The sequence below is a fragment of the Capra hircus genome, chromosome 27 (genome assembly GCF_001704415.2).
Source record: "Capra hircus breed San Clemente chromosome 27, ASM170441v1, whole genome shotgun sequence".
In the NCBI taxonomy this organism is placed as follows: Eukaryota; Metazoa; Chordata; class Mammalia; order Artiodactyla; family Bovidae; genus Capra; species Capra hircus.
The window spans coordinates 24,577,441-24,592,749 of NC_030834.1; the positions used below are offsets into that span (position 1 = coordinate 24,577,441).

A 15,309-nucleotide genomic window follows, 5' to 3' on the forward strand; every position below is an offset into this window, starting at 1 on the left:
GCTAGTGTTTTTGAATGCTAGGAGCTAAAACAACAAACAAACCTCTACAAAAAAACCCCAAACATACCCAAAGAAAAGCAACAATAATAGCAAAACCCACCTCTTTCAGTATCTGCAGATTAGTTCTATGCTGAGGGGCTCCTTCAACACTTAATTACAAAACTACACTGCTGGAGTAAATCACCTATGTATAACAATTAGAAAAGTATACTGTGATGAAGTGCATTTTCAGCAGGCCATTTCCACTGTTTCCAATTCCAACATAACACTTTTGCCTTTGCAATTGAGAGGGCACTGAGTCTATTATCTAGGTATATTTGTGAAGACTTCAGGATATGGAAAAATGCTTAAGACCATGCTTTTGTTTATCATCATTAAAGAAAGAATAGTAGGGCCATCCTGTACTAGTGGTTTTCTAATCACATGTTTCTCTGAGTTGGGCTTATGAAACTTGAAAATTATATTTCTCAGGGCTGAGATTAAGCTGAAGTTCAACAGAAATTGCTAGTCTTTCTACCTGTATATCTAGTCACTGAGTTATTGGATGAACTTGGTACTATCCTGGCTTCTCAGGGTCATCATCCCTTTAGGGGTGAAGATTACCTCTCTCTGGGCTGTAAATATTGACTCTCTTAATGAAAGACTATAGCAATGGGTCATTGAAACTTCCTTCTGCAGGCAGGATATTTGCATAGTGTTAATTAAAACTGAGTAAGTAGATATACTTACCTTTTAAACACAGTCCTAGAATAGTACAAAGTACTTACTCATCTTAGTTCAAAATGTATAGCAAGCTGAGCTCTATGTTATAAAATGACATTTTTGACCTGCTAATTATATGGTGGGCTTTTGCTTTTTCTCATATGTCTTGCTTTCAACGAACTTAACGGTTCAGTATAAAAATAAAAATAAAAACAACAAAACTGTCAACACTTGACCATGTCAAATAATCATGTTATTATTAATGACCATGTGATTAGTCGTGTTACTAATGACTTTGTCAATATTTGAGCAGGTAAAACCTGATGAGTTTTTCATCATGGCCAAAACATATCATGAACATTACTATCTAACTGCCAAGTTACTGCACAGAAATCTTGAACTAAGATTCTTCCTTTAGAAATGTGTATGGGTTGGCACACAACGTGGCATAAAAGAAAACTTGCCAACCCTCTCATTATTCAAAAAGTAATCACATTAAAATCAACTAAATAGATTACAAAGAAGGCAAAAATTGGGTCTTGTAATGAAGATACAAATTGTAGCCAGTGATTGGGATGCGTTTCCATTATCACTGGCATTTGTAATCCAGAAGCCTTAAACTTCAATATATTGAATTCAATATATAAGTCATTATATTAGAAAATGCCATTTAAAAACTTGGAGAAGTTGAAATTGTTCTGGTATTTGAAGCAAATATGAAGTTATTTTATATGTTTATCCAGTGATTTTTAAATATTCCTTTTCTGTGAACAAAACTCTTAATTTCTTAAATATTAATTAAGCTGATTTTAGTGAAGCAAAGGAAAAAAAAATCACTTTGTAACAGTTTAAAAAATGTGAACGAAAATATGATGCGTTATGTAGTGCAAGTAACTCCAGCATCTTCGTCGTGCGAACAGGCTCTCACACCCCACTGTCTAATTCTGCACTCTTCAATGGATGATTCTTTCCCAAAACAAAATACTTCATTCAGCCATACTGGACCTGTACCTGCAAAAATCAGATACAACTGTATTAATAAGTATAATGTTTATGTTTGTGTGGAGCAGAGTCATTAATTTATTCACTAATTTAACAAAAACTGTGTTGCTCATTATCCACATGCAAGCTCTGCACCCTATGTTAAGATTCAAAAGTTAACTCTCTACCCCAGAAAATTTTATTTTCGGTCAGTGTGTAAATGACAAAAATACTAAGTAATAAGAGCTGTTATGAAGTTCACCTCTTCATACAGACTTTTATGAAATCATAGATTAACTAATAATCGGTTTTCTCCAAGGATTTAATAAATTAATTTCATTTTTAAAAATAAGGAAGGAAATAAGCTTTCCTAACAATGGATATATGCTATACCTTAATGATCTAAACGTGTCTGGTAGGAGGTTTATCCAGAACATAAGCGACCCTGCAGTTCTTTTCTTAGCTTCCCGTGTGTTGCAGCCTGCATGTGTCTGGTCTACCAGGTATATTATCTATTTTCAATTAAACTAAGACTAACATGATCAGCAAAGGGCTTACAAACTATCCTGCAAGAAGACTACAGATTATTAATTGCAAACACAAGCAAACAAGAAAATGACAGCGGTAACACTTATACTCTTTGTCTGGAATCTTCCTCAGACACATTAGAAGGAAAAACAGGCTGTCAGCATAGGCTACCTAGAAGGTAATTAACTAAACAAACTTAACTGCCACTTTCAAGATAAGAACATTATTTTATCACTGAATAAGAAAACAACTTCTTTTTTTTTTTTAAGGAATTCATGGCAAGAAAAGATAACTTTAAAATGAATGTTTGGCAATGTTTTTCTGATATTCTCTAAAGATTTTTTTAAGTGTATCAGGTATAACTGTTTTTTCTTTCATACTTAAGACACTTGGGAACAGACTCTTTGAAAAACTTATAAATGAATGATTCCATTTGGTTTTGTTAAACATATAATATTGCAAACCTCACGAATTTTCAAGAACATTTCATGTCATCAAGAAACTGATGATTTAGCAGTGAAATTCCAATAAACACCTTTGTAAAACTGTGGATGGTAAATAAATATCTTAATACTGTAAGTATAATCAATAATGCACTTTTTCCATTTGGATCAATATGATGTTAAAGGGTTCTCTCTCAGTCGCAAGAACTATATAAAGCATGTTTAGAAGCAAATTCAAAACCTAGAAACATACCTCTGTGTAGCTCTAAAAGCTAAATGAAGATTTGTTTTTTACAGAGGATTATAAAATGGTACATATAATTCCATTACTCTTAACTGATTTTTCAAATAATCTGTGAGTTAAATAAAAGTTAATAATATATGCATGACTAGTGTATATAATTGTATAGTAGTGGACAGGGAGGCCTGGCGTGCTATGGTTCACGGGGTCACAAAGAGTCGGACACGACTGAGCGACTGAACTGATGTGCCTATAATTTACAACTAAATTAGCAGATACTGGAAATTTTGTAATCATGATGTGGATTATATTTGACCAAAGCTTAAAAAATGAATGAAGGTTTTCCATATATTGAAAAGATGTAACTCCATATAGTGGGGGCATCATGAAATGTATGATGGATTAAAACAGTGAATGGTCTTCTGGCATCTGCAACAGAGTCCATTAATGGGAGGAGGAGGACTCTTTGGGAAGGTTGGATAGGCAGCTAGGACCATGCTATGAACATTTTTGGATTGTATAAGTCACCAAAAAAATAATAACATCATCAGAACTATATTTTAGAATTGTAAGTCTGGCAGAAATGTGGAAGATGGATTGAAGAAGAAAAAAAAATCTATAAGCTAAAGGAGCACTTCATAGGATGTTTACATAGACATTTTCTGTAAAGACATGTTTTTATTTACTTTTAGAATTAGGAAATTATAAGTTCCATATATAAAATAAATAAGTGCACTTACTTAATTTTTGAATAATTTGTGCCTTCACTAGAAATATCCAAATAAAGAATATATTAATAATATTTAGGTTTACATTATCAAAGTAATGGGAATAGCATATTTTTCATTTCACATAGTAGTAATTAAATCATTAGTATCCAAATAATGTCTCTATTAGGCAAGCAAAGGTTTTCCTGGGCTGATCAATTATGAGTAGCAACTTGGAGAGCTCAATTAGTTTATGAAATGTTTATAAGAGTAATAAGCCTTTTCAATTTGAATTTTTAAGGTAGATAAAAAGGAAAAAAGATTAGAGGAATATGATCTTAAAATCAGAAGCCTGACCAGTAATACTCTTTGGTTTTCAAATTGCTCTTACTAGGTATATTGTGGTCCGTTTTGTGTTCGTGAGTAATTGTGTTTATGAGCACATTTGTGTGTGTGTGTGCATTTATTTTAAATATATAAGGTCTATCTAAACTTTTCCGAAACTGACCCAAAGAGCTACTCAACAAGATAAGCAAATAACAACAACTGGACAAATAATAAAGCCATTTCCCTGCTAACGTGGAAGGGAGCCAAAACAGTGGGGCATTTATAAATTGTATTTATGAGTTCAGTTCAGTTTAGTTCAGTTGCTCAGTCATGTCCGACTTTTTGCAACCCTATGGACTGCAGCATGCCAGGCCTCCCTGTTAATCACCAACTCCCAGAGTTTACTCAAGTTCACATCCATTGAGTCGGTAATGCCATCCAACCATCTCATCCTCTGTCGTCCACTTCTCCTCCCACCTTCAATCTTTCCCAGCATCAGGGTCTTTTCCAATGAGTCAGTTCTTCACATCAGGTGGCCAAAGGATTGGAGTTTCAGCTTCACCATCAGTCCTTCCAATGAATACTCAGGACTGATTTCTCTTAGGATGGACTGGTTGGATCTCCTTGCAGTCCAAGGGACTCTCAAGTGTCTTCTCCAACACCATAGTTCAAAAGCATCAATTCTTCAGTGCTCAGCTTTCTTTATAGTCCAACTCTCACTTCCATACATGACTACTGGAAAAACCATAGCTTTGATGACAAAGTAATGTCTTTGTTTTTTAATATGCTGTCTGCTGCTGCTACTGCTAAGTCACTTCAGTCGTGTCCAACTCTGCTACCCCATAGACGGCCCCACCAGGCTCCCCTGTCCCTGGGATTCTCCAGGCAAGAACACTGGAGTGGGTTGCTATTTCCTTTTCCAATGCATGAAAGTGAAAAGTGAAAATGAAGATGCTCAGTCGTGTCCAACTCTTAGCAATCCCATGGACTGCAGCCTACCAGGCTCCTCCATCCATGGGATTGTCTAGGCAAGAGTACTGGAGTGGGTTGCCATTGCCTTCTCCAAATATGCTGTCTAGGTTGGTCATAACTTTACTTCCAAGGAGCAAGCATCTTTTAATTTCATGGCTGCAGTCACCATCCACAGTGATTTTGGAGCCCAAAAAATTAAAGTCTGTCACTGTTTCCATTGTTTCCCCATCTATTTGCCATGAAGTGATGGGACCAGATGCCATGATCTTAGTATTCTGAACACTGCACTTTAAGCCAACTTTTTCACTTCTTTCACTTTCATCAAGAGGCTCTTTAGTTCTTCTTTGCTTTCTGCCATAAGGGTGGTATCATGTGCATATCTGAGGTTACTGATATTTCTCCCGGCAATCTTGATTCCAGCTTGTGCTTCACCCAGCCTAGCGTCTCTCATGATGTACTCTGCATAGAAGTTAAATAAGCAGGGTGACAATATACAGCCTTGACATACTTCTTTCCCAATTTGGAACCAGTCTGTTGTCCCATATACAGTTCTAACTATTGCTTCCTGACCTGCATACAGACTTCTCAAGAGGCAGGTCAGGTGATTTGGTATTCCCATCTCTTTAAGGATTTTCCGGAGTTTATCGTAATCCACACAGCCAAAGGCTTTGGTGTAGTTATAAAGGAGAAATAGATGTTTTTTCGGCACTCTCTTGCTTTTCGATGATCCAACCAATGTTGGTAATTTGATCTCTTGTTCCACTGTTTGAACATCTGGAAGTTCATGGTTCATGTACTGTTGAAGCCTGGCTTGGAGAATTTTGAGCATTACTTTACTAGCATTGTGCAGTAGTTTGAGCACTCTTTGGCATTGCTTTTCTTTGGGATGGGAATGAAAACTGACCTTTATTAGTCCTGTAGCCACTGCTAAGCTTTCCAAATTTGCTGGCATATTGAGTGCAGCACTTTCACAGCATCATCTTTTAGGATGTGAAATAGCTCAGTTGGAATTCCATCACCTCCACTTGCTTTGCTGCTTCCTAAGGCCCACTTGACTTTGCATTCCAGGATGTCTGGCTCTAGGTGAGTGATCATACCATCGTGATTCTCTGGGTTGTGAAGATCTTTTTTGAAAGGGTTGTTATTTATTATAACTTATATGAATAAGCATGAGTGAAACTTTTGGTTTTGTAGTGACTGAGAGCGTGAGAACAGCATGGTTCTGTGGCCTCTGCACCCTGGGGACTGTGATGCTTTCATTCTACAATTCGTAGATCTTGTCACCAGATTTACATCTCAGCAGTGCAGAATTTTTACAATCCAAGAAAAGAGAATTAAGTATGAGGATCCTCTCAATAGCTGAAGCCTCCAGAAGGGCCATCCCCACAGGGGCAACTCAAGACAGATATTATTCAGTCAATGCGCTGCCATGTGAGTCTAAGTTTCTCGAAACCATAGTAGGGAAATTCATGAATATTAGAATGACAAAGGTGCAGTAAAAAAATAAAAATGAACATGTAAGCCCACTGTTTTAAGGATTTATTGTGTGGCAGAAAATAGTCAAAGTACTTTTGAGCTGTTACCTTACTAAATTCTCCATCTTAAAAAGCTAATAAATGCTATTTGGGGGTCATGATACTGTTATGGAAAGTGAAAGTCAGAGAGAGGAAGTCACTTTGCCCTATCACATAGCTAGTGCATGATGGAGCCAGTATTCCCACCCTGGGTCTGCCTAGTGCCAGGGCCTTTCATCAGAGATTTACTGCAGTCCCTTGCATCACTGAGTTGTGTTTGCGTGCTCAGTCGTGCCCAGCTCTTTGCAGCCCCATGGACTGCAGCCCTCCAGGCTGCTCTGACCACGGGATTCCCCAGGCAAGAACACTGGAGTGGGTTGCCATGCCCTCCTCCAGGGGATCTTCCCGACCCGGGAATCAAACTCACATCTCTTATGTCTCCTGTATTGGCAGGAGGATTCTTTACCACTGCACCACCTAGGAAATCTCCCTTGCATTATTAGATTCCATCATTTAACAAATCTCCTTTCAGTGCCTATATGAGTGAACAAAATCAGAATCCATCCTCTCTTGGACTGACTTTCTAGTGAAGACCTTTGTTTTAGGTGAATGCAGCAACTGAGGTCACATAGATAATTAGTGGCAAAGCTGATTCCTATATTTAGAACGCTTAACTCATGCATGCATGATAAGTTGCTTCAGTCGTGTCTGACTCTGTGTAACCCTGTGGACCATAGTCCCTCAGGCTCCTCTGTTCATGGGATTCTCCAGGCAAGAATACTGGGGTGGGTTGCCATGCCCTCCTCCAGGGGATCTTCCTGACCCAGGGATCGAACCCATGTCTCTTGAGTCTTCTGCACTGGCAGGCAGGTTCTTTACCACCAGCGCCACTTGGGAAGCTCCCACTAACCTCATATTACAATGCTTTTCCCATTGAGAACACATAGATGTGATAAATATTTTAGTAACTCTGGTGTTATGCTATACAGAAAAGATTCAGGCACAGTGAACATACTGGGTCTTTTCATGTATAATTTTACAAATTTACTTCTAATAACTTTGTAAAATATTGGCAATTATTTCCATTTCACTGATAAATACATTGAGACTCAGAAAGGATGTGTGATTTTCTCAAAGTAACAGAGAAAACAGGGGCAAGCAACAGAACATGATGACATTTAAAACTTGATGCTATTCACTGACTATAGAGAAGACCAAATAGAGTTATAAAAATTATTTTCAAGTATTTGCTATTTTATTTTTATACTAATATATTCAGGACTATCAACACTAAGGAAAAATTTATTTAATACTTACTTCCCATCTTCTTCCAAATTGTTTTCTGCATTAAAAATTAATGCCAAGGTAGAATAAAATTCATAAAATTTTATCTTCATATGCACTTCAAAGATTAAAAACCAGATCTGTTTTTATTTCTGCAGGTAACGACAGGTATTGAAGGACTTTTGCCATTGCTGCTGTCCTTGGTATTTTTTTGCCTCTGAGCAATCCTTGCTACTAGCGGAAACCATGAAAAATTGATATATGTATTTTAGGGGTGATTTTATTCTCTAATCCTACCTGTTTATCATCTATTTCTCTATCTATCTAAACATCTATATAGCTACAATTTCCTTTACGATGTGAAAGCTGTATAGGAAGGAAAAACTGATTTTGTGTTTCCGAAAGCAGACAACAAAAACTGTCGTCCATGGCTTCTGGAGTTTTATGAGCTTGGTTTGTGATGCTTAACAGTGTGCTTGACAGATGATACCATTTCTTCTTAATACCTCTTTAAAACAAGACAAATATTGATATTTCTTTGAGGGACTTGAGTTTCTTTAATCTTTTGTAACCACCGCTTTTATTTTTAAAAAGTATTCATATTTCAAACAGTAGCCAGATACACAGTGACATGATGAGTTTTGAGATTAGCCGCTGAATAAGATAAGTGAAGAAGCAAAAAATCGCTAATGGTTAAAGCCTCTGAATGAATTTTAATTACATCCAGTCAAGGCTGGGTGACATGCGTTTATATCACTTTTTAGACTTCTAGCTGGGAAGTGCTTTGTCAACAGCTTCTTCTTTGAGAAAAGCATTATGCTTTTCTTTTTTTTTTTTAAGGGAGTGGGGTGTCCAATGTTAAAAATGAAGTGGAATCAGACTAGAGAGTGGGTAAACTTAGATTATAGTTCTAGATTCTAGTTTTGGGGTTCTGGAGAAGCCACTTATTTTCTCTGTTGTATTATATACGCAGAATAGAGGGGTGGGGCTGAAATAGCTCTGATTTCATTTACTTTTACAATTCTAAGATTCTGAAGAAGCAAGCTCTTTAGAGATGAGGTTTTTAAGGTTAAAGAACTTAGAAGGACTTTCTGTCCAGTGGAGAGACAAGATAAGGGATGAAGGTTGACCCCTGCCTCACAATCACCATAACAGCTATGGAAATGTGGGTATTTTGTGACAGTTCTGTCAGATTTCCTTAGTTTTCTAGGAAGAATGGGGCTATAATACCTTTCTCATAAGCACTGTGAGCACTAAATGAGATTGCATAGTAAACACTTGATAAACAATATTATTTCATAGTTAGTATTTCTCTGTTAGATAAGCAATAGAATAGACATGTTGCGAACTCGGCTCTATGAAAGTGAAAGTGATAGTGTTAGTAGCTCAGTTGAATCTGCTAGTCTCCTCTGTCCACAGGGTTCTTCAGGCAAGAATACTGGAGTGGGTAGCCATGCCCTTTCTCTAGAGGCTCTTCCTGACCTAGGGATCGAACCCAAGTCTCCTGCACTCCAGGCAGATTCTTTACCATCTGAGCCACCAGGGAAGCCCTGCTTCTATACCAGCTTCCATAATATCGAACACAGAAACATTTGAAAGCTTTCAGTGCACAGGGATCAGTGTGTAAGAATCGGCAGTTCTAATCTATTGATATATTTAATTTATCTTTGAGATTGTTTTTACTCCCAATCACTAAGGGATAGTTCAGAGACACAGAGTTTTCTTTTTGATCTCCTTCAGTTTAGTTTTATAATTCTTAAAATGCCACTCAGAAAACTGAATATGGAACGTGAAAGGGGTAATATACAAAAGATAGCATTTATGTTTAGAATTTTCTTCTGTTTCTGTTTTTACATTTGGAGCTTCAGCACCAACTCCTTTAAATTTAGGAGAAGATGAAGTGGCTGCTCCAGAACCAGTTCTTAGTTCGTTCATTAGCCTAAAGGCTCAGACATGCCTGGAACAAATTCCCAGACTACCACCATCCCCTGATAAAGCTCATCCAAGTTTGCTACAGGGAGCCCACTGGGAGAGAAGAGGCTCCCTCCCTCCTCCTTGCTCCAGGCAACAGCAAGCACCAGAAGCTTCTCAGGGCTTCTTTAACATTTTTGTCTCCTCAGGAAAAAGAAAGAACATTCCACTTGATGCAAAAGGTGCCTCCAGATAAAAGAACCCATTTAAAGGAGTGAGCTTTAAGCTTTGTTCCTATGAAGCATTTTACTTGCAACACTAATTGTTCTTAAAAAGTTATTAAGGATTATCTCTAACAAGCCAGGTTTGCTACTTTAAAATGAGAAGGAAAAAAAAAAAAAGGAGAGTGGGAGACTGTGTCCAGAAAATGGTATTCTTTCTTTAACAGGAGAATTATACAAAGGAGATAAATTTAAACTTTCACCTTCTTGTTTCAATTTTGATAATAATGTACCATATAGCATTAATCTGATTCTTCTTACTTTCCTATGAGAATGACATACAATTAAAACTTTAATGCACCTTCCTCCTCTTCCCTGCTCTACACCTCCCCACTCATACTTCTAAGTTTCCTTGCCTGCTTCTCTTTTGCAGTCAAAATTGCTTTCTCGTTTACCTCCTGAGTAAAACAGTAAATTTAAAATGGAAAAAGGAAGAGTTTAAACAGCTTCACATGAAATGATGGTTTGCCGTGACTAACCCAGAATCAGTTTATGTTGTAAGCCTGTTTCTTAAAATACAATGTACACTGAAGCAGATCATGAAGTTCATTTTTCAGATTCTTTTTCTTCAGAACAAATCACCTCAGTTCTATTTTTCTCCCAGCCCACCTTGCTTTACTATTTTAAAATTCTTATCATCATTCTTCAGTTGTTTGGGGGTGAATCTCCACAGAGAGCTGAAACAGCGCTGGGTGTGTGTGTGCAGCAGAGCGGGGACCTTACTAGAGAATGTTACACAGAATGGTCTTAAGTCACACCTCCGGACTGCAGAAAACCACATTCAACTTTTCCACCCTTGGAACATCATGAATGTCACTCCACAATGTAACACCAATCTGACTTATCTACCTTTCAACTTTCAGCTTCCCCAGTGGCTCAGACAGTAAACAATCTGCCTGCAATGCAGGGAACCTGGGTTTGATCCCTGGGTTGGGAAGATCCCCTGGAGAAGGGAACAGCTACCCACTCCAGTATTCTTGCCTGGAGAATTCCATGGACAGAGGAGCCTGGTAGGCTACAGTCCATGGCTTCGCAAAGAGTTGGACATGACTTAGCGACTTTCACCTTTCAAAGAGGATGGTAAATATGTAATTATACAGTTAGTGGTCCTGCTCCCTGTGATCTTGTCACTTGTGAGCAATGCTGTGAGTCTGGCTTCAAACTGGGCACTTTCTAGATGCCACTTCTTTTCAGATTCAAAACAAATCTTTGCTGTTCAGTTGGTCCATCATGTTTGACTCTTTGCAACCCCATGGATGGCAGCACTTTGGGCTCCTCTGTTCTTTACCATCTCCTGGAATTTGCTCAAACTTATGTCCATCAAGTCAGTGATGCTGCCCAACCATTTCATCCTCTGTCATCCCCTTTTCCTCCCACCTTCAATCTTTCCCAGCATCAGGGTCTTTTCCAATGAGTCAGTTCTTTGCATCAGGTCGCTAAAGTACTGGAGTTTCAGCTTCAGCATCAGTCCTTCCAATGTATATTCAGGACTGATTTCCTTTAGGATGGACTGGTTGGCTCTCCTTGCAGTCCAAGGGACTCTCAAGAGGCTTCTCCAACACCACAGTTTAAAAGCATCAATTCTTTGGTGCTCAGCTTTCTTTATAGTCCAACTCTCACAACCATACATGACCACTGGAAAATCCATAGCTTTGACTAGATGGACCTTTGCTGGCAAAGTAATGTCTCTGCTTTTTAATATGCTGTCTAGGTTTGTCATAGCTTTTCTTCCAAGGAGCAAGCGTCTTTTAATTTTAATGTAAATACATAGCCTCACTGAAAATGGACGCCCATTTTAGAGAAGCAGTCAGTTATCTCGGAAAAATCTTGAGATGATTGTTTCCATATAGCCAAATGAATCATTTCACTTGAGACTAAACTCAACTGTTTCCTATTTAAATAATAAGCTTTTTTTTTTTTTGGCTAGTATTTCAGAATATTTATTTTATTCCTTTTTTACCAGTGTTTTAGACTAGAAATCCCTAGTGCTTTAGACTAGAAATCCCTAGAAGTATAAGCAAGAATGAATAAAATCTGGGGAGGGGAAGAGTATTTTACTTGTGAAACTAGGCCTTCAAGTCAATGGAATCTTAGGATAATAGTCTCCAGTTGTGTATTGACTAAGGGAAAACAACTTTGAAATCTATAGCAAGGCTCCATATTCAGAAAAGGAATAGAGCCTGGGTATAATGTCTTATTCTGTTTCCTCCTACAGTTCATATTTGAAATGTTTTTTTATAAAATTATGTATTTTAAATAAATGGCCTTTCATCCTACATATCTTAGTTACATAGAAATGGAATCTCTCTGAAAAGAACATTCTAGAAATTCAGATTGGCAGATTAGTCTTCCTAAACAATTAACTGATTCATTTGATTTTCTAGTGATGAAGAGTTGGGAATTTTTTTTTTTTTTCTTCTCTGGGGGGAAAAATAAATCTAGCTTATCAATGTTTAAAACATTTCATGTGGAAGTAAATTTTACAGGTACATGAATACTTTTAGTCTGACAATTTCAAGCTGAGGAAGTTCTGAAAGTGTAGTGTAAATGGAAAAATTTGGAAATTCCAAAAATCTATTTGGTGGTGGCAACTTATGGATATTTTCTATTTCCTTTGTTTCTTCTATTCAGAGCTTTAACACACAAATTAAAAACTGGTGACTAGGGGCTTAAACAAAGCAGAACAGAAACTTTCACTATCACCACTTTCTTTCTGTCTTGTCTTTAGCCTCTTTATGAAGTTAAATTATCCTTCTGGTCTCTAAAGACTTTGGAATCTAGATTTCTTCAAAAATTCATCTCTTAAATCTGATATAATAAATTCCTTTAGGTAAAGGAATAAAGGATATAATTGTGATCTATTATTAATACTGCTTATGTGTTTAGCACAATGCATGACAGAGAGTTATTCCTCAGTAAATTGTAGCATAATAGGACTAAACACAGGCTTCCTAGGTGATGCTAGTGGTAAAGGACCTGCCTGGCAGTGTGGGAGCCGTAAGAGATGTGGGTTCACTCCCTGGGTCAGGAAGATCTCCTGGAGGAGGAAATGGCCACCCGCTCCAGTTTTCTTGCCTGGAGACTCCCATGGACAGAGGATTAACAATATGTTTCATGAATATATTTCATGAATTTAAGAAGTCTATCTTGTTTAGTCTTCTGATATAATAATTTGACATACTCCACTATTTTATTATTACACATAAGATCACCTGGTAATTGTTCAGTCGCCCAGTCGTGTCCTGCTCTTTATGGCTCATGGCCTGCAGCATACCAGGCATTCCTGTATTACCTACCTGGTAATGCTGCTATGTTATGTCTATAATTCTGCATCCAATCTCTATTGCCAATACCTCTCTAGAAGAATAACTAATGCAAGATGAAGGCGGTCAGATCTTTCTCTCTTTTTTGGTTACCATCAACTTCAGAGATACTAGTTACTCATCACATATGGACAGAAGAATAAATAAAGAGGAAATACTGACTTTAAAATTCTAGTTTATCTATATATGGCTACTTTCTTCTAACCTGTCCTTCAGAACTTACATATGTTTAATTATACATAAAACCTGATATAAGATGCCAGGGTAGGGGGAAAAATTAGGTAGTAAAAATACCATGGGTAAACCTTCAAATATTTTATCCCCTGCAAATTTTCTCCCAAGCTCTTTCAATACATTCATAAAACATGTTACCAAGTCATCAGATGAAAATGCACAAATTAACACGCAGCATAAGAACTACGCGATTCAACCTCGCACAGAGGGGAAAGTAACCTTTCCATTCCTATTTCCCATCACATTCCTTAGAGGAGAAGTCATAACTGGCAGGCATAGAGAGCCCGTATAATTGCTCCTTTTTCTTTCAGAGTTTCTACTGCCCTTTCTGGAGAAGGAAGTGGAAACCCACTCCAGTATTCTTACTTGGACAATTCCATGGACAGAGGAGCCTGGCGGGCTGCAGTCCATGGGCTCGCAGAGAATCGGGCAGGACTGAAGTGACTCGCAGGGCGTGGTGGCTGGGAGGTAAACCCTGAAACCGGTACCCCGCCCCCCTCAGTTCCACAGAAGAGAGAATGGGGGAGCACGAGGCATTGCCCACAAGACCCAGAGAGGTCAGTGAGTGTCCCAGGAAGTCAGGCCTTGTCTATAACTGACTGCTTCCTGCTCTGCTCTGCCGATCATTTCCCACATTTCCTCCGTTACATTTTCCACTAACCAATTCAGTCTAAAGGAAATGTAGACATTAAAAGGTGTCTAAGAGCATTTGTCTTTTCCTCAACTCTCTTTTCATTCCTACTTTCTGGGAAAGGCCTGTAAAAAAAAAAAAATCTACTTCCTTTTCTATATGTTCCTGTCTCTACTTGATTATACGTATTGGAGAATGCTTACAATTCATTAAAAAAAAACTTACCTTTTCCAAAATAAGCTCGCTTATGCACACTTTGGACACCTTTGTATCCCAAGCTCCTGCAGACGACCAGTCCTCCACGCAGTTCCCAGCGGTCGTCACACACCGTACCCCACTGGCCTTCGTGGAAAATCTCCACTCTGCCTTCGTGAGGGCCGTTGCCACCCACCAGTCGGACTGTATTAGACGGTCCTGTAACAGAAATAAACAGGGTTTAATATTATATATATGCACATACTGCTTTATAATGCTTTTTCTTAAAAGAAAAAAAGCACATTTTTCCAGGAAGTTCAATTATTGGAATAAGTATTAAACTTTCTAGCCCCACCTATTGGTAAAGACTTTAATTGCAAACAGTGTACATAGCGGTCAAATCTGAAGAAAGCTCTTCTTACTTGTGAATCTCTTCCAGTAACTTTAAAATTTAACAGCTACAAGTCTGTTAATGTTATAGAGATTTTATGATATTTTATAATACCATAAACATAAAAATAGACCAAATATCCCATTCTTCACCAAGATAAACAAAATAACTATAGTGACAACACTGATCCAGAAACAGCAAGGCTCTTCCTTGTTTCAAGATCCCTGGATTCTATCCCAAAGTGTTTTTGTTTTGTAAAAGGATTAATGAGATAGGGATCAGATAACTTTGTTTATTTTGGGAAATTGGTAAAGAAGTAAACTTTGGGAAGAAACATATCATGTCTATAATAGTAAAAGTAATTTTGCTCTGCAATGTCTAAGTAATGAAAATTTCCATACATGATGTAAACTTTTATAAAATCTTTATCATGTACAGCAATTAAAGTGTCTCTTTGCCTTCTTTAAAAGCAACATATACATTTTAAACCCAAGAACAGGTAAATAAAGTGGGTAATCAGTATTACAAAAAGTTTCACTTAGAGTTAAAAAATTTCTTTAAATAACCTGCCCTATTCTAGTAAGTTTTTGCTTAAGAATATTTGGCTAAAAATTAGGAAACAGAAAAGACAGAAAGTAACTTTT

General features: G+C 37.5%; 1 protein-coding gene across 1 annotated transcript in view; it reads right to left on the bottom strand.

Annotated features, from left to right (window-relative positions):
• MSR1 (macrophage scavenger receptor 1) overlaps positions 934-15,309 on the bottom strand; it is a 77,972-nt gene continuing 63,596 nt past the window's right edge. Inside the window, exons 9-10 of the mRNA XM_005698776.3 lie at positions 14,305-14,493; positions 934-1,713 (exon numbers count right to left, since the gene is read on the bottom strand). Coding sequence (XP_005698833.2) covers positions 1,580-1,713; positions 14,305-14,493 — 323 coding nt within the window. The 3' untranslated portion in view covers positions 934-1,579. The remainder of the gene's footprint in view (positions 1,714-14,304; positions 14,494-15,309) is intronic.